Below are 17972 nucleotides of genomic sequence, written 5' to 3' on the forward strand. Positions count from 1 at the left end.
CATTTATTTATTTGGTGTTTATCTTTCATTTTCATAGAGCACATTTAAGTCTAACCCTGGTAAAATATCAACATAAATATCATTGTGAAATAGCAAAAGGGGTTTGTCTTTCATGCGCTTAAGAAATACCAGAAAATGAGAAAAGCAGAAGAAAACAAGCAAGTTGGATTTTGTAATTTATTTTCATAACCATTGACATGTTGTTTATCCTGAAGTGGCAGTATACACTATACATTAGCATCTTTCATATCCTTAGTTATTCAACTGAACAGATTAACAGCCCATGTATGACCAACTCATTACTCTTTTCTTATCGCAATTTGTGCCAAAAGATGGCTAGAGAAGACGTGTAAATGGGTTTTTCGTGGTGGTGAATGTAGGATTATCATAAGAATTCATAGTTTTCACCCCGAAAGAATGGCTCATGACAAGTGCTACCATCCACCATGATATTTGCTGCCACGCAATGACAGAGGTATAGTGTTGTGAAGTTAAATGGGGGAAAATCGATGCTCTGCAAGAATCTGAAAGCGATCCAGTGTCCCACAGCATTTGATAGGCAAGGTATTGGACACGTTTAAAAAAAAGCAAAGAAATAAACAAAGCAACTCATTTGGACATGACTCCCCTTTTTAAGGCTTCCCCCCTAGCTTCACTTTCTGAAACAAATAGCAGGACAGAAGTGTGATATACATTTTTTTTTAAATGTTAAACATTTATCTTACTCGCCTTTACTTGAAGTGCTGTTGTCTGTGGCAACCTGTGTGAGCACTGGAGTCTAAGTTTACTGTGCAATATTGTGCAAACCAAGACCAAGAAAATAATAAATGTTTTATAATATAAATAACAGAAAATAGCTACATGTACAAAAAAAGGAAACTCTTATTCTACATTTCCTGATACTGTTCTATCATACTTTTAAATCAGGAAAATGGCATTAAACTTTAGCAATTGGACTTTGAGTAGGTGCATCACGGTGGCGAAACACTATTTCTTTTTCTTTTATTCTAAATTTCTCTCCACGGCATCCCAGAGCAAACCTTCAGGCTCGACGCTGATTTCTGTGAAGCCTCGATGGACCTCTTTGGTCACAGATCATCTTGCATGCATGGCTGACCTGATTGTCTGCTGATCACAGTATACGACATTATACAGAGCGTGGATAGGGTGCGGCGATCATGGCTTTGACACGGAAGAGGTTTTGTATAACTGTGAGAAAAAAAAAAATCTTGATTTCAATGTAGAGAAACTCTTCCATTGGTGAGCACTGCACATTTTCGCTTCAGCAATGGAAATTGAGAATAAAAAGCAAGCAATAAAAGAAGATTTTATTGCCAGCTGAGATTCAATCTTGATCTCCAGCTGCTTTAAGATTTAAAAGTCAGCCAACAGATTATTTTTTTCCTCCTTTCTCCTTGACAGTGACAGTCAAACCTTTTGTTTGGAAGCAATGGAAGGTGTTTGTAGAACTCCTAGTATGCCAAAAATTGTACAAACCTGTATACGCAAACTTCCCTCTGGGACAGTAAATCTATCTACATAACATTCCTAAAATTTCAACCCATGTTGCTGGTGTTTCTACCTCTTTCTAAAAGGAACACTTCTTAGACATTCCAACTTCCACTTCTTTTTTTTTTTGGTTGATTCAAGTCTCTTACTTCTCATGGCACCTTAGGGCTCTTAGCAGCATACATACCGTAATTTCCGGACTATCGAGCGCACCTCAATATTAGCCGCACCGGCTAGCCGATCGCTATCTCGGGCTTACTCCTGCGTACTAAAACCGTCAGTCGTCTTCTTCGGTGTCGGAGTTGAACGGACTCAGAATTTCCCGACGAGGATAAATGGTTTAGCGGCGTGAAGCTCGTTAGCCCCCCCCAAAAAGTCCATACATTAGCCGCCGCGTTGTTTACGTGAAAAAAGTCGCGGCTTATCGTCCGGAAATTACGGCACTTGGGTTCGACATTACTATCGCGGGTGTGCGGCTGTCAAAAAGACGTGCCAGAAAAAAAAAAACTCAATAAATTGCAAACTTGTGATTTAAATGGATCAAACAATTCAGAAATGATTCTTTGTTCCTCCCCTTCGTAAGTACATGGGGCCATTTGTGCCACCAAGTCCAGTTGGCTGTCGAAATCCAGGACTGCTTAAGAGGAGCTGAGACCGGAATCGGACTCTGCGCTGCCAGCCCGGGCCTTGGACGCGCAAGGAGCCGTCGAGCATGGAATGGAGTAGCAGGAACAGGTGGAGCTCTTCAGGGTCTCCTCCGTGATAACTTCCCGCAGGGAGTGTTGCTCTTCTACCTGGAAGATGTTTGGCTGCTCTGCTTGGTCCTCACAAATGCTAGAGTAAAAAGACAAACATAACGAGCTATTGTTGGCGTTCCAAAAAACGGGAGAGACACATGAATAACAGACAACCCAGTGTTCCATAATCTGTGTTAAGGAGTTCCAAGTCGGAGACCATTGGAACGGATCAATCATTGGCAAAGAAGCAACTAGAAAATGACTTTGTATTTATGGATCAAGTGAGGGGAATAAAATATTACAACAAAATCTGCAGGGTCAAAAGATGCAAATAAAGAAGAGTCCCAAAACATGTTTCATGCAGCCCGTATTTGTTAACAGCAAACTTGCTTCCATTTTTTCTAAGAGGAGTGATTGCACTAATTGCCTTTTTGTAAGCAAGGGCCTTTCTTTATTTTTTGTATCGATCAGTGCGGTATCCCAGGAATGCAAAATTCTTAAAAGCTAAGTTTCCTGATGTGCCACTTGTTTCAGAGACAGCTGGCAGCCTGTTACATCAAATAGGCGCCAGAAGGTAGGCGAGCTTAGCAGAGCGCTAAGCAGAGCTATAATCCCATTAAAGCGCCTCATTTTTAACCACTGCGGCTCATTCATGCTAACCTTCATCACATGGCCGCCCAGCTCCGGAAATGGTACTGAGGCTGTCCCGTACAATCGAGAATTTCACAACTTTTCTGCATAAGCGGAAAAGAGTCTGGTGTTCCGAGCCTTCAGAACTCTGCCCCCCCCCCCGTGTTCATGTTATGATAGCGGCATCCAATGCAATCACCGTTGCTTTTGGGTTTCGAACTCCACAGAAGCAAGCTGTCAAAGCAACCCAACGGGTGCAAATGATTGGAAATTGCGTCGCTGCTGCGGGGTGAGATTCACTGTGGCGCCTGATCAAGATGCAAAGAAGTCAATAGCGATTAGGCTTGAATGCAGACTTTGTTATTTATGACCCCCTCCCCGAACACTTTCATTCGATTAGTTAAAAAATTATACACGTTGACCATGGTTGATCAGGGTGGTTGAGTTGGTGCTATTAATACGATGAATAAACAATATAAATCGGAAGAAACAATCTCATGCAAGCCATTCATATTTCGTGCCTCCTGCTTTAAACTGGAGTTAAAGAGACACTAAGTCCTGCAAAGTTTACCCGACAAAGATCAGGCATAGACAAAAAAAGAAAAAAAAAAAAAAAAAAAGCGACCCGTCTATGAGTTTATCAGACTTCAAAATGATTGACAGGGCAGTTGACCAATCAAACCATTTCCATCTGTGTGTTAGGCAGTAAACAACAAGTTTAGTTTGGAACGTTTGCTCAGATAAAAGCGTGTCTCACTGAAAAGAGAGACGGAAATTTCTTCGGGATTAAAACTTATGAGAAGTCAACCGTCTTGCATCATTGTTTAGGAACATATCTGTTCCTGATACACGAGTCAAATATGAGTTTTCAAGCAGTATTTGAGAGGGGAACCAAAACCATCCAAGGGGTACAAAGTGAGTAAATTATATTTAAAATAAAAGAAGCCAACAACAACAACCAAAAAAAAAAAAGCGATGACAGGCAGGAGCCAGAGAGACATTACGGGAATCTGAAGGACTCGACTCAAAATTTGGCACCAAGCATTCACAAATTCTGCAAGGAAAGAAGTTCAAAGTTAAACAACATCCAGGAGACGTAGAACGTTCTGATTCAAGATACATTCGGGATCTACTGTGGCGGCGCCACTGCGGGTCCGGAGCTCGGATCCCCGCGGGGTTGTGGCCCGAAGGGGGCGATAGGAGAGCGGTGTCGCTGAGTGGAGGAACAGCTGAACAAACGGGTTGCGCTGAACAGCCAGTTTTCAGCAGTCTCGTGGCAAAGAATGAAACAACACGCCCTTGGAACCACAGGCAAAAGCAAGGCCTTACATAACACGGCTGGAACACTTCATGCTCCACGTGACTGGTCAATTAATGATCAAACCATTGCTAGCGGACTCGTGTTCCCAGATTACGCATTCTTATAAACAGTATACTAAGAAAAGGCAAGAAGTAGTAACAGTTTTTTTCCTGAGGTCAGACTACTCAGCCACAAAAACCTCAAAACGATTTAACGAGTCGAATTAAACTTGTAGACCTGCATGTAAAACCTACTGATAAAAAAACCTAATAACCTGTCTGCACACAGTCTGACAGGTGAGAATGGGATCATGAGCCCAAGAGGAGGTCCTGAGGCAGTGAAAGGGAATAGAAAGCAAATGAAATTGCTGAAAAATATAAAAGACAATTCAGTTCACTCGCCTACGATAGAGAGGAAAGTATAATTACAATGATGGAAGTATAAAAGATAGAAATGACATGACGTGTGTTTGGACTAGTTATTAGAGACATTGATTTGTGGGGGAAAAGCTTTTTGACAGTACCAAAGATGACACGCACTTTCACACTTTTGAACATGGCGCTTGTACGATTCCTGCGTGTGAACCAAGTAAAGAATCTCAATTTACCACAAGCTTTGAGAATTTCCTTTTTTTGTGGAGTGACGTGGGGGTTTTGCTTCCCATATTCAGCCACAGATGACACTGCAAACTTGAATGTCTTTGTGACTTTTGCAGTCAATTTACAGGTTTACGGATAAATTGGCTGGATAAGGAGGTGAGTCACTTGGCGTTTTGGGAAAACTATCGATGTCGTGCTGCGGCATATGCCGTGTTATTTTTGTGCCTACGGTGATCCGCCAGCACAATACGGCCTGTCAGGGCTGGACTAATTATCTACTTTACTTGATGAGATCCGTGTAAAGCAGAAACCAGCAGTACTTCTGGGTGTGAGACGACAAAAGACACGACAAACAGGAACTGCAGAGGAGAGCTCATCAAGAATCACCTTCAGTAAGAGGGATTTTTCTGCCTTTTGATTTGTTCAACACGGGGGGGAAATAAAAATAAGGCAGATATGTAATGGAATGTATCTGAAAGTGAAACATTGTGCGGGGGCTCATATATTAACTCATATGTGAACTGCTGATAAGTGTGATGACTGTTAAGTTTGCATAAGAATATTGTACTCCAAAGTTTGCTACAGCAAAACTGCAAGACCACGGCGCACCTTTTAACCCGAATAAAAAAACACGGTAGCAATTACGCACGCTTGCTATCTGTGGGAGTTGCTGACTAGCAAGGTGTGTGTTGGAAAGGTTCAGCCTACCTGTCATAGATCAGCCCGTCGATTCCCTGCTCTCTCAGTTTCCTTCTGTTCTCGTTGTCGTTGTTGTCGTCTCCCCAACAGAACACCACCAGGCCCTTCTCCTGGGCCTCTCCTATGTAGTTCGGGTGCTTGAGCAGCTCCTCAGTGTGGGCACTGATACCCTAGAGAAGCAGTCAAAGAACAAAGAAATATAATTTAAAAAAAAAATCCTCTCTCTCTCTACACAAACACCCAACCTGTGCAGGTTGTTCAGGTGCTTATTCGATTTATTTCGAGCACCTCAGACAATATATTTACATGGTAAATATGGAGCTAGAGCTTGTAAAAAAAAATTCAAACATTTGTTTTCAAGATGGATCACATTGGCCTTGTAAAATTTAGGGGAATTTGAAATCTTTTTTTTTTTTTTTTTTTTTTTTTTTAAATTGTTGCCTTTAAATGACAGCAAACCCAAGATAAAAGCTACAGTCATTAACATACAGCTCAGGAGACGGCCAATGCCTAATAATGTCTTCACTGTCAGTCAAGTCTCATCACTTATCAGACTGTGGCAAATGTAACAGATTCAAAGGGTCTGGCACAGATCATTAGTAAAATGCCGCGTGTTTGAAAAATCTTCGGCGGTGTGAAATAAAGCCGGTAAAAAAAGTAGAGCGCTGAGTGAAAACTGCTCACCAGAATGTTTTCACTCTGGGCAAAGCTGATGGCAATCTGAGTGGTCTGGCAGCGGATATCCATCAGCTCTGGATACCGGTCTGAGATCCCCTGAGTCAGGAAGAGAATGGGGTACTTGTTCTGCTTGTGACGCACCCTGAGGGACAAACACAGAAAGACCAATTGTGAAGAAGATGGTAATCTACTGCTTTACTACATATTCACAGATGACTCTTCTGACAAGCACGTCCATTCAACAATTTGCTAATTATACATCGATGTTGGAAATTCTGCATCCCGTGCATTTTACAGATTTATTGGTGGACAAAAGGCTTGAAAAATGTTAGATTTGGGCACTGGCATTGCCATCTGAACCAAAGCCTGACAAAAGCAAAGTGTCTTCATAAGTTTAGCTCCACTGTGAATCGCTGCTAGAATAGCCAACTTTAAAATATTGTGATTTTCTTTTTAAACAGACCATGCTAAAAGAAATGTCTCAGATATAAAAGACTGCAGCATGTTGGAGGGGTGATTGCGGTGCCATCCCATACCTGAGCAGGTAACGGACAACAGCTAAGTTATGGGAGATGGAACTGCAACACATATACTGCACCGATTTGGAACACTTCTCATTAAATACAGAATAGTATTGGAGCTTGAAATGCATGTTAAGCATGTTATTGTGAGATTTTAAAAAAGGCGGCGTTAATTAAAAAAGTAAAAGTTACTCAAAATGTGTTAGCGATTCGCTGCAATGAACGATGGGAACCCTGTTTTAAAGCCAGAACCGCAAACAGCTCACATTGACTCAGGATTGCAAGGACTACCCAATTTGTTTCAACCCAGCTTTCAAAAGCTGGCCTGAAGCATAAGTCGGGCTTTGTGTTGACCATTAGAACTTCGTCGGACCACTCATGCGTGCCCTTGTTAACAAATTGTGCTTCTGGAAAACATAAAGTCTGTTCACGCTGACCAAATGTGAGGAGCTCATGGCCTGCTTTATCTCATCCTCCTTACATGGTGCAAATGTCGGGGTCAAAGCAGGAGAAGACAATTCTTCTTTTGCCCCCTTTCTGGAGAACGCAAGACAGCACAATGTCCAGGAAGGTGTTCATGTTGAAATAGGAAGCGAGGTTGCCATCCCATGATCCGTCCTGTCGATGGAAAACATCAAACAGCCACGTATTGAGAAAACCCTCGCAGCTGGCGGTGGCCCAAAGGCCAATTTCATTACGTTTTTTTTTAATCCTCACCTTCATCTGACAGATCCATTTGAGCTCGATGTTGAAGCCCACATGTTCAGGAATAGCTTGGAAGATCTAAAAAGAAAGAAAGGCAAAATGTTTGTTTTATTTTCCACGTGTGACTGTTGATGGCGATTTGGTCATTTACCTGTGAGAGCGAAGGGAACGGCTGATGCTCGTCAACTTCATCCTCATCCTCCATTAAATCTAAACAACGACAAAACCAACGTCTGCATATGAATATCACGAGTTTTATGTCAATTTACTTGAAATGAATTGTTTTCCAAATGTTGCGACTGGGTTTAAATATCAACCATCCATAACAAAACCAACTTCAATCCCTCACGGTGGATCTGAGTGACAAAAAATATAAGCGTAACATACCCTTGTCATCGCTTCCTTTCATGGCGGCGACATGGGCCAGCTGTTAAAATAAAAGCAAGAATGAATTGTCAGCGACTCATGCTATCAGAACGTCCTATTTGTTTCATTTTAACTCGAAAAAAGTCATTCATGAGATGATGATATAACATCTTGAGCCATTGCTGGTTGTAAGTGACAGCTAAAAATGTAATTTACACATTTGCAACAGCGCTATCAATACAGTCACTTTTTTTTATATAACTGTACCCTTGAAGTATATCAGAAGAAAAAGCTGATCTCATTCCCTCTGCATTGGTGGATTGACATGCTATTCCACAGGATTTCAACATCAAATCTTTCACCTTACTTGAACCTGATATTGATGTTTGACTTTGGGCGGGCCAGCGATATTGGACCCAGCCTTTATTACAGATTAACATTACGCATTCATGCTATCTTGACGCCGCAGGTATTTTGACTGGTTCAAAATCCAAGCGGATTTATCAGCATATCAGATACGTCAGATGAAAAGTGTGGCAATCAAGCAAACTGTATCTGCCGTGAGTGTTCAGCTCTCACACTGGGGGAGGCTGGTTTGTGCATCATAAAAACCTTTTATTTCATGCTAACGGGAGAGACAAGCTGCATTAATGAGACAATACATGTCGATAATCAAAAACACGTTCCATGCGAACTCAAAGCGCTGATGTTGGAAGGTATAAGACATAATCCAATCACACACTTGCAGAAAATGTAGCACGTCCAGTCGCTCAAAGATTCAACCAATCAGTCAAGAAATAAATATGGATGGAAATGCAACAAAATACATTAATCACCGCATCCAAAATATTTCTGGAGGATGGAGGGAAAGAGGATAGCAAGTAAGTCGGCGTGAGAGAGGATCCATCTATCATTACTGATATCTATGCCTAGCGTTTTTTCACCATCTCTCCAAGATTGAAGATTATGAGGAAACTTGACGCATCTCATGTCCTCCATTATCTCCATTTGCATAGAGAGGGAAGTTGTTGTCAGAGCACCCGACATGTACTCTGTCCTGTATGATGGCCACTGATGATGTTGTTCCTCCTTCCGCCCTGAAGCAATGTGCTGATCAGCTGTCTCCGGTGTTTACCGACATATTTCATACCTTAACGGAGACATGCCACGTACCAGTCGGCCTCAACGCCTCCAACATCATCTCCATCCCTCCCAAAATGTTCATCACCCCCTGCGAGCCACACTGACGTCCTGTCGGAGCTCTTTCAGCCGTAGACTGATTCCACAGGAGGTCTTTCCTACCTGAGGCTATCAGACTTTTTAATTCCTCTTCCCTCAGCCGTAGGGAATCATAAAATCTTAAATCTTAAAAATAAATAAATAAATAAATCTCACCCACTTACTGTAAATTTTAAGAATTTATCTGTATATATGTTCATAACTGTGCGGTAATTCATTTCATAACAGCTACATATAAAATACTTTTTCATACTCTTGTGCACTCCTTATCTTTCACTGGTACTTAAGAACTTTATAGTCTTTACTTGTTACTTAAGACACTTTAAAGTTTATTTGTATATCTTATTCTCTCCCCCTCCTTTTTTTTTTACTGTTTTTACCATTTTCTTCTATTACTTATTATTGTTATGTTTTTGTTGTAACTCTGGCACAGCAATTTCCTTCGGCATAAATAAAGTTGTTCTTATTCTTATTCTTATTCTTAAAACAGGGACCGCAGGACTCAATGATCACGGACCAGTGAGCCTGACCTCTATGGTGATGAAGTAATTCGACGCATTGTGTTGTCCGACCTAAAATCCATCAGACCCTCTCCTGGACCCCCAGCAGTTCACCTGCAGAGCCAGCAGGTCTGCAAGCAAAGCAGTACACTTGGGTCTCCACGACATCCTACGGCGCCCGGACACAACAGGAACCGATGCCAGGATCCTGTTTGTAGATTTCAGCTCGGCCTTCAACACAATCATCCCTGCTCTGCTCTGCTGCAACCTCACCCTGGCTCTGAGCTCATCACACTGTTTTTCTTGCAAGGAGCTGCTTCACAGCGCTGATAATTTGGCACAAACTTTTAGCCGAGGATGCCAGATGTTCCCTTTTTCACCTGTGGCTGAGTGCTTGCATGCAATGACAGGGGGTCTGCATAGAGACAACGCTGGTTTGACATGAGGCAAGTTATACAGTCAACATCTACAGGTTTGAAATTTCCAAACAAAGACCCGCAAGCCGGCAAGATGCAGGCAGATTTCTCCTGAAGCACGCGTTTTCGAAAAATTGCTCAAGTTCCTGTATTTTCGTTTCCGCTACGCTGACATGGAAAATGCAGCACGTGTAGTTTCACAAAACGAAGCCGTGAGCCTGAAAATCGACACTTACTCTTCATCCACACTGCGGTAGGATTATGGAGTATGAAGTATGAAATGTACAAGTTAGCATTTCATTTCTTTTCCAATTTTTTAGAGCTAAAATTGCAGTAAATGGCCATAACAAACTTTGTTACTGAAATTTTGCATCCATCGCATCAAGAGTATCATAACTCACTGAACTCTGAAACAATGCTCTCTGCTCCCCGGAACGTTAATTTGGACGAAATAGCAGAGATCTTTAATTATGCAAGAGTGACACCCTCATCAACCATATGCTGCTTGCAGATACAGTTCAAACTGATATGTTGGCCAAAGAAAGGAAAAAGGACTCAATACAAGAGTATCAAGTTACCTTCAGAAGCTGCAGCTGATCATACGTCAAGTCTTTGACTGGTACCTCAATCAGTTCCAGAGTCTTGTCATTTTTCTGTCAAGGCAGACCCCATAAAGCAATGCTATGTTAAGACCGACTTTAAATTAATTATACAAAGTACTTTCATATGTCCATCATCCAGTGTGGTACCTTCTTGGTGGATATGCAACACGTAAGGTCGTGGTAAACAATGGGAACGGCATCTTTAGAGAGGTGGACATCGAACTCCACATAGGCTGCGCCCTGTGTGTACACAGAAAACACCCTCTAAAAACAGAGCCAGTCAAAAGCACTATAATTACCCATGCATTAATAACATTGTTAGCTTACATGCTTGGCAGCACTTTTGAAAGAGGCAATCGTGTTCTCTCTGACCCTGTGGTGCCTGTAAAATGAAAGTTAAAAAGAGAAAAATGCATAGTGACAGGAAATCAATTCAGGATTAACATAATGCTGTAATAAACGCTGCACAACTGTTTGATGCATTAATACCGAAGGAGGTCTTCAGGGAGTTTGCAAAAGGCAAATATTCAGCATTAAGTGCGGATATTTCACCAGAGCATATTACTGAAATGAAATGTCTTCTTTGCAAAGGTACTAGAGTAACTTATTGTCCATCTGGTTGAGTTGATGTACTTGTAGATCTATTATATTACAAAATGTACATACTTGGCTGTGTGTGTGCTGCCAGCTCCTCGGTGACCCACATCCAGAGCACTTCTTTTCTTCCAGTACTTGGTGAATGAGGAATTCATGTTACACTGCAGCCCCTGGATGGGCCGGATCACCAAATAATCCACTAAAGCAGGGGAACAGGTTTTCAAAAGAAAAAAAATTAAGAGGAACCAATATGTTAGCAAGCTTTATTTTACAGTTGAAAAAGTAAACATTTGCAAGGTATTCTAAATGTCCTTGGTCAATCATTTTAATTTCCCTTTGGGCACCTGCCCATGGGATCAATAAAATATATACTAACTATATTCAGATTTAGCCACACAATTTTCCTTTGCAAAGACTGCTGGAAGGATGTAGAAAGGAAACTGGAAAAACAGGATTTTCACATTTGTCTACCAGCATTATTCACGACATTTGCCAGCTTTCATACAGTCCTCTGCCTGGGTTTACACGGATACCAACCGTGCAACCAATTGCACTTTCAAAGACAAGTTTGCTAGAATGATTTCTGACACATCTCACAGCTCGTTTCGTCTCTGTAAAAAGACTTGCGAGGGTGATTTGTCAAGTTCTATAAAATCTCACCTCTGACTTTGCCGATGGTCTGTCTGGAGTTTCGTCCCATTATTGGAAGTGTGACCACGCCGTTGTCCTTGCCGCTCTCCAAAAATGAGGAGGACAGAAGGCAAGCTGTGCCCACATGTCCTGGATGAATGTCCCCCTGGACAACATGTTCACTCAGATCCTCCTGTCGGTGAAGACGTGGTATTTGAATAAAGCAATGGACCCGGGCAACGCAAAAAACATTGTCGTTCTTGGTACTTGAGCAAAATCTGAATAAGCAAGGCTGTGCGGAAGCACCGACGCCACATTACTTCAAAGAACTCGAAGGTGAGCTCAAGGTTGTCCGGGTCCATAGTGTGGATACTGTACTCGGTCCATTTGGACGGCTCCAGCGCGTACCCGCATTCAGGCTGCGAGTGACGCGACTTATAGCCATTTGGACTGATCATGCTGATCTCCAGAGTGGTGGTCATCTTCTGCAATGAGGACGGACTGAGCGTATCTTCTTCCTCATCTTCCTCCTCCTCCTCAATGCCTTCCAATGTCAGTTTGATTCTGAAGAAATGTCCAAACGAAAAAAGGTAAACTCCTTTATTTGAGACCTGAGTTGCTTTTCATATGACGCTGGACACAAAGTGTATTAAAGCACAAATAAAAAGATAAAGTCAAATAGCAGCTGGTACTTCCTTTCAACTGACTAATCTTAATAAAGTTCCGTTGTAACACTCGAGAGAGGATAATTATTCGCTGCTCTGTCTCAGTTTCACTTTCAAACTAAACTTTCTTCATGCGGTGTTAAATTTCGATCTTGGCCTTTACCCTACCTAAAGCGGGACTTCTTGAATTTCTTCTTGGTGATGGACACCGGAGACGTCTTTGAGTAGTGCAGACGCAGGCGGATCTCTGTCTGGCATGTCAGCCATCCAGAATCAACACAGTTCACCCCATCTGCAGAGAGGGAAGTCATAGAAAGGAAGTTCAGTATTTCTACTCTGACTCCATAGTCTTCTGACTCAGCAACAACAAAAAAAAACACAATAACCTAGTTTTTGGCTACGATAACTGCATCTATTTTGTATACTGTGACTGTAACTATCCCATCGGGCTTCCATTCATACGAACATGAAATGTGAAAGGCAGTGGAACTTAATTATACAATTGAAAGATATGCACTTTATGGTTGTTTAAGAACTCATATTTATAAACTTACTGTGAATTCCAAACTGTCCATCATCGATATTCAGATGTGATGCTACAGTAAGAAAAAAAAAAAAACATTAGAAAGACAATAAACCAATGTAGGCTAAAGATTAAAAAGTGGAAACAAATTAAACCAGAGCAAAACCTACACATGTTTTTTTTTTTTAACTTAAGGTGTGAAAATCATACGGCTTTCTCAGAATTTGATCTGCCTCTATAGTTTCAAATCAACACTTTGAAGAATACCTATTACTGCATTAAAACAAACTCACACAACCCCAACTTGGCAACTTGATACAGAAATAAATAACTATTTATCATTTGTGACCGGCTGTCATTAGATTTTCCAGCGGAATACACTAGAAAAAAAGCACAATATTGATGTTGTTGACAAACAGCAATTTGTCAAGCAGGCTGCAGGTTTTATCTGTTCAGCTGACTTTGAATGACCTTTGTCTCATTCACACATGCACAATAGAGCATTTACTACAGTATCGCGTCATGACAGCTACTGCAGTGTTTTCTGTGCAATTACAGACTATTCCAGCACGCCCTATTTTGACAAGGTAATGCTAACGAATACTTTATGTTGGCCAAGAACACGCGGGTGTTTATTAGAACACCGTAAATGTTTCCGATGTTCAATTTGGCGTACACTTTGTCCTTCAAAATAATCGATAAGCTAGCATCTCTGTAACGGTAACCTAACTCTTAAATTTTGTCAAGCTAGAAGGGCGTTCACCTGATGCAGCAGTAGGCAGGGAATGGGAGCTCAACAAGAGGTTTGAGTATGACACACTAAACCAAGCCCAAAAACACTGTGCAGCATTCTTTTGTTGGTCTATACCTGTGGGGCTCATCGTGCGAGGGTGATGATGGGTCTCCCACAAACTGACTATCACTTGACAAGGACCACCTGCACTCTGCAACGCCAATGTTTAAGTACAGGGTTAGGGTATTCAAATCAGACACAGTGTACTGCGTTTCAGTCTAGTCTCAAAGCTATCTTTGGACTAGAGTGTGAGAAAGGAATTAGAGCTGGCATAGTCACCAAACCCCAGCTGGGCAAGTCAGCCACCATGGGTTGAAATCTGAAAAGGGGATTTGTTAGTGAACGGGAAAAAAATTGAAACATTTTTATTTATGTGAAATATCGAGTTACTTGTATAAAATGTGTATTATAGTATAATGGTGTTGTCTGTAAGTGTACCAAATGTGAATGTTCAGCAGGTCTGAGATACAGATGTGTTCTGAAGTGCAGATTGAAAAAGTAATTTCAGAACGTTCGGGATCAGAAGCATTGAAGTGTGTGCGTCAATTCAAATGTAAAAGGATGAGCCGCAGGTGAAATAAAAAAATAGTCCGTCTCAGTGTGAGCTCTACCCTTGGAAACAGAAAAATGCAATTGCACAATATATCAGTCTCAACAAAGTTGCCACAGGGGAAATCAACCTAGAAAGAACAACTATTAAGTATATGAGAGGAACACACACACACACACACACACACACACACACACACACACACACACACACAGACAGAGAGAAAAAAAGAGTCCAGGTATTTTTGTTAGTATATCTCGAAGAGGCACACGTGAAAAGATAAGAAGCTGACTGGAGGTCTGCCTAGTGAGATTCTTTACATAACATTTCCCAGGAAAGCTGCTCCACACGGCATAATGAAAAAAGTGTGGCGCTTCAGCCATTTTACATTAAATGCTTCAAAATATGCCATTTCTAGTTAATGGAGCCTTTAGTCTTCTTAACAATAACTTGACAACCATGTGTGGGATTTCTTTAAACAATGTGACGAAATGCAAGCACCCATTCGCCAAAATTCAAAGAAACAAGCAATGACAGAACAATAATATCAACCTGTTCTCCTGGTAACTGCTGACTACATCAGAATCTTAAATAGATCACTGATAAAATGATCAGATGTATCTTCAATCTTAAACAGATGCCAAACAAATAGAAAAGTTGACCCACCTTTGATTCCAGGAAGAAGCCTTTAAAATAGCGATACTTGGTTATCACCCCTTTAGGTATACTGACGGTTGTTGTCCACGTGTTTCTGCCAAGAGAGGAAACACATACTGTTTTAAAATGGAGGGGATATAAATTGAGATGCATGTTAGAAATTCTCATGACAGTGATGAAAAAGGGTGAACTTACTCTTGATCGCCGAGCGGGCGTAAGATAACAGCATTTTGATGGCTCCAACTTCCTAGGGCTTCACAGCTACCGACCACTGCGAAAACCTCCCCTGCAGAGCATAAACAACTCATATTTAACATTCTTCTGAACGACACACGTGTCTTACGAGTGGATCCAACCTTTGTGCTGGGTCAAATCACACTGTTCTTTCAAAACATCTATATTTTGGCTTGTGTTGTAATTTCTGGTGATGTAAATCCTTTAAGGCCAGAGGAAAACAACTGGGGGGGATGTAGGTCAAAGTTCACTCTGAAATGCAGCAAGTCCAGAATAGCCATCATACCGAGGGAGGTTTCTCCTCTGACGGTCAGGGTCACCTGGGCGCACTCCATAGCCGACACCGGTACAGATTAGGGCTGAAAAACACACGGTATATAAATATTTACATGAATATAATCACTCGAATTGGGATAAACCCGTAAGGAGTGCGGCTGCTAGCGAGTTTGCGAAGCCCTTTCAACGTCTATCCATCTCCCGTTATAACATCGACATCTGATTGCGTCAAAGAAATACAACAAAAGGCGATATTGGAAACATATTTTGTTGAAACGAATCTTAAATACATGAATACAGACACACACGTAAACAACCGTAGATTTAAAAGATACCTTTTTGGCATAGAAATGTCGACTCTTGGCAGGCTGGAAGATGGAGATTTCACGGAGAACCAGGCTGGTCCTAGTCAACGGCAAACCTGAAGCCGGCCGGCGGACAGTTAGCCATTACTCCCTGCGGTGAACACGAAACGTTATTTCTCGTCACCTCAACATTACGACAACAAAAATAACACCCGACATGTTAAAACCCCCGAGCTAAAAGACTTCTGGTGTGACCCCGACCGGTGGTATGTAAATAAGGTAAAGCTAAATAACAAGTAGTCGCGCCCCGGTAACGTCAATGTAGCCAACATGAAAAACAGCACTTCCTGTATTTTTCCAAAATTTGTATTTTTTTTATTTTCATTTTTGCTGACCCTGTTCTGAATTACGCCAGTTCAAAATGAATGTAATATATAAATAAAAAAAAAAATTAAATGACTATATGGATTATAAGTGTTGTACTTTTAACAAGCCTATTATACATAGTGTATACTCAGCAGTGTGGTTTTCATCTCAAAATCTTAAAAACATACTTTCAACTTTAACATTTATTGGATTACTATTTGTAATATATCAGAATGTTTTTTTCTCATTTATTTTATTTTGAAATTAACGCCGGCGTTATTCCTTTCCCCCCCTTTGCCGCTTTCCGAATCTGGTTCATACCGCCTTGTCCCGGATCAGCGATTCAGGGTCGGAAGTGATGTGTTTAAGGACCAATGGTTCAACTGAAATTTTCGTATATTCGTGTTCGTATTAGCGTTGCAATTCGACAAAAGGCACCGATCGCTACAGGTTTTGAGGAATATTTTGAAGCTTAACTGTCACAACAAAAAGTGTAATAAAAACAAGGACATGCTCGTGATGTTTTGGGCGGGTTTACGGGTTTCATCCAACGCAACATCTATGTTTACAATTTACAGTAAGCCGTGCAAAGTTAGCAAACCGATGTTTAAATAAAGCGCATGCATGACGGCAATAAGGGAACATACCGATGACAGAAATTGATATCCAGCTTCGGAGTAAATACAGCTTGAGTTATTTAGAAGATGTAGAGGAGATGAAACGATTTTTAAGCAGTAGGAGGAGACTGTGCTTGGTGATGTCATGGACACCGCATCCTTGACTGTTGACCGCAAACACGTGTACCTCGTGTAGAGATTCGTAGTATTTTGTTTGCACTCTCTGCAGAAGCGATTTAATCGCTGTTATGTTTATATTCACTCTTTTTTTTTTTCGTGAGCGACCTTGACAGTTAACAGTACCAACCATGCGGGTTTTAGCAGTCACTAGACCTAAAAGCACAGCGGGGAAAGCCGAGGTCACGTGAACCGTTTGAACCAATAAGAGCTCAGTTGAAAGATGTAAACAAACTCCGTTAGCCAACAAAACAATGATTTTAAAAATAATCCCTCCCTGAACAAACCAACTAAATTTCTCCCTAATAACAATTGCCCCAGGGCTTGCAAATTTAACAGGTTTATATTAGATATTTTACAATTAAGACTGTTTTACCCTGCTGTGCTATGTCTTGTGTGTGCATGATAGTTCACACTAAGCCATAGGCCACCAAAGGATCATTTTGACTCTATTTTGATTATACTTGGCATTTTGTTCGCATCAGAAATGTTTTTTTTTTTATAGAGGACTGCATGTAAATTTAGCGTAACACCATCTAGTCTGTTGTTCTGGAAGATTAAATGTTGCAATTTCAGTGTTTGCTGTTTAAGCACAGCAGGACAAAGAAACAACTGTTTGAAGTTTAAGTTTATTCACGTAGTTTGCAGCTGTCAAAATCCTTCACAGGCCACAGTTTTGGAATTCCTGGTGATATAGCTGCTTCACAGACGCAGCTGTAAAGAATACTTGATAGGCACAAAACTTGTTTTAAAGTAGCTTGATAGCTCATGTTATCCGCCCTAATTGCACACCAACCGGTTTCAAATGCCAAAATGCCAGCAGAGAGCAGGTTTAATATTCCTGATCTTGCTGTTGCATGTCTGTTAAAAGCCTTATTGAAATACAGTATTGCTGCTCTTCCTATCCTGTCGAAATATTTTCATGCCATTTTATTGCAGATAGTCCTGTCTTTTTCTTAGTGCTGTGAAATCTAGGGTAAAAACTATTACAAATCATGAACTATTCAAAATACTATATGATGGCATCAACTATAAACATGTGAGTACTTGGAAAAAAATGACACCATTGTCCCACCAAGAA

General features: G+C 41.1%; 1 protein-coding gene across 2 annotated transcripts; it reads right to left on the reverse strand.

The window, feature by feature from the left end:
• Nucleotides 1–163: 163 nt before the first annotated feature.
• On the reverse strand, nucleotides 164–16870 carry gpcpd1 (glycerophosphocholine phosphodiesterase 1). Of its 2 annotated transcripts, XM_086166757.1 has the most exons (22): nucleotides 16745–16870; nucleotides 15762–15882; nucleotides 15437–15509; nucleotides 15112–15202; nucleotides 14926–15010; nucleotides 13785–13860; nucleotides 12948–12989; nucleotides 12562–12685; nucleotides 12049–12292; nucleotides 11759–11921; nucleotides 11168–11297; nucleotides 10829–10883; nucleotides 10649–10741; nucleotides 10478–10552; nucleotides 7766–7805; nucleotides 7530–7588; nucleotides 7391–7456; nucleotides 7155–7291; nucleotides 6159–6294; nucleotides 5484–5644; nucleotides 3881–3930; nucleotides 164–2343 (listed from the first exon to the last, which is right to left on the reverse strand). In XM_086166757.1, exons 3-22 carry the CDS (start codon nucleotides 15483–15485, stop codon nucleotides 2300–2302), a joined length of 1920 nt encoding a protein of 639 aa, XP_086022883.1. In that variant the 5' UTR covers nucleotides 15486–15509; nucleotides 15762–15882; nucleotides 16745–16870; the 3' UTR covers nucleotides 164–2299. The 2 variants fall into 2 exon arrangements, with proteins under 2 accessions (XP_086022883.1, XP_086022882.1); XM_086166756.1 differs by lacking the exon at nucleotides 3881–3930.
• Between the last annotated feature and the right edge of the window lie 1102 nt (nucleotides 16871–17972).

Source organism: Fistularia commersonii, chromosome 20 (genome assembly GCF_037954325.1).
Source record: "Fistularia commersonii isolate RoL2024-O1a breed Wild chromosome 20, RoL_Fcom_v1.0, whole genome shotgun sequence".
Lineage (NCBI taxonomy): Eukaryota > Metazoa > Chordata > Actinopteri > Syngnathiformes > Fistulariidae > Fistularia > Fistularia commersonii.

Bases quoted from the DNA above. Each gene is read 5' to 3' on its own strand.
- gpcpd1 (XM_086166756.1), bottom strand. From the start codon at position 15,485: ATGGAGTGCGCCCAGGTGACCCTGACCGTCAGAGGAGAAACCTCCCTC. The intron at 11,922-12,048 runs GTAATGTGGCGT...CTTCACCGACAG, and splicing joins TCACCTTCGAGTTCTTTGAA to GAGGATCTGAGTGAACATGT. The intron at 6,295-7,154 runs GTAAGGAGGATG...TTTGTCCCTCAG, and splicing joins GACCCCGACATTTGCACCAT to GGTGCGTCACAAGCAGAACA.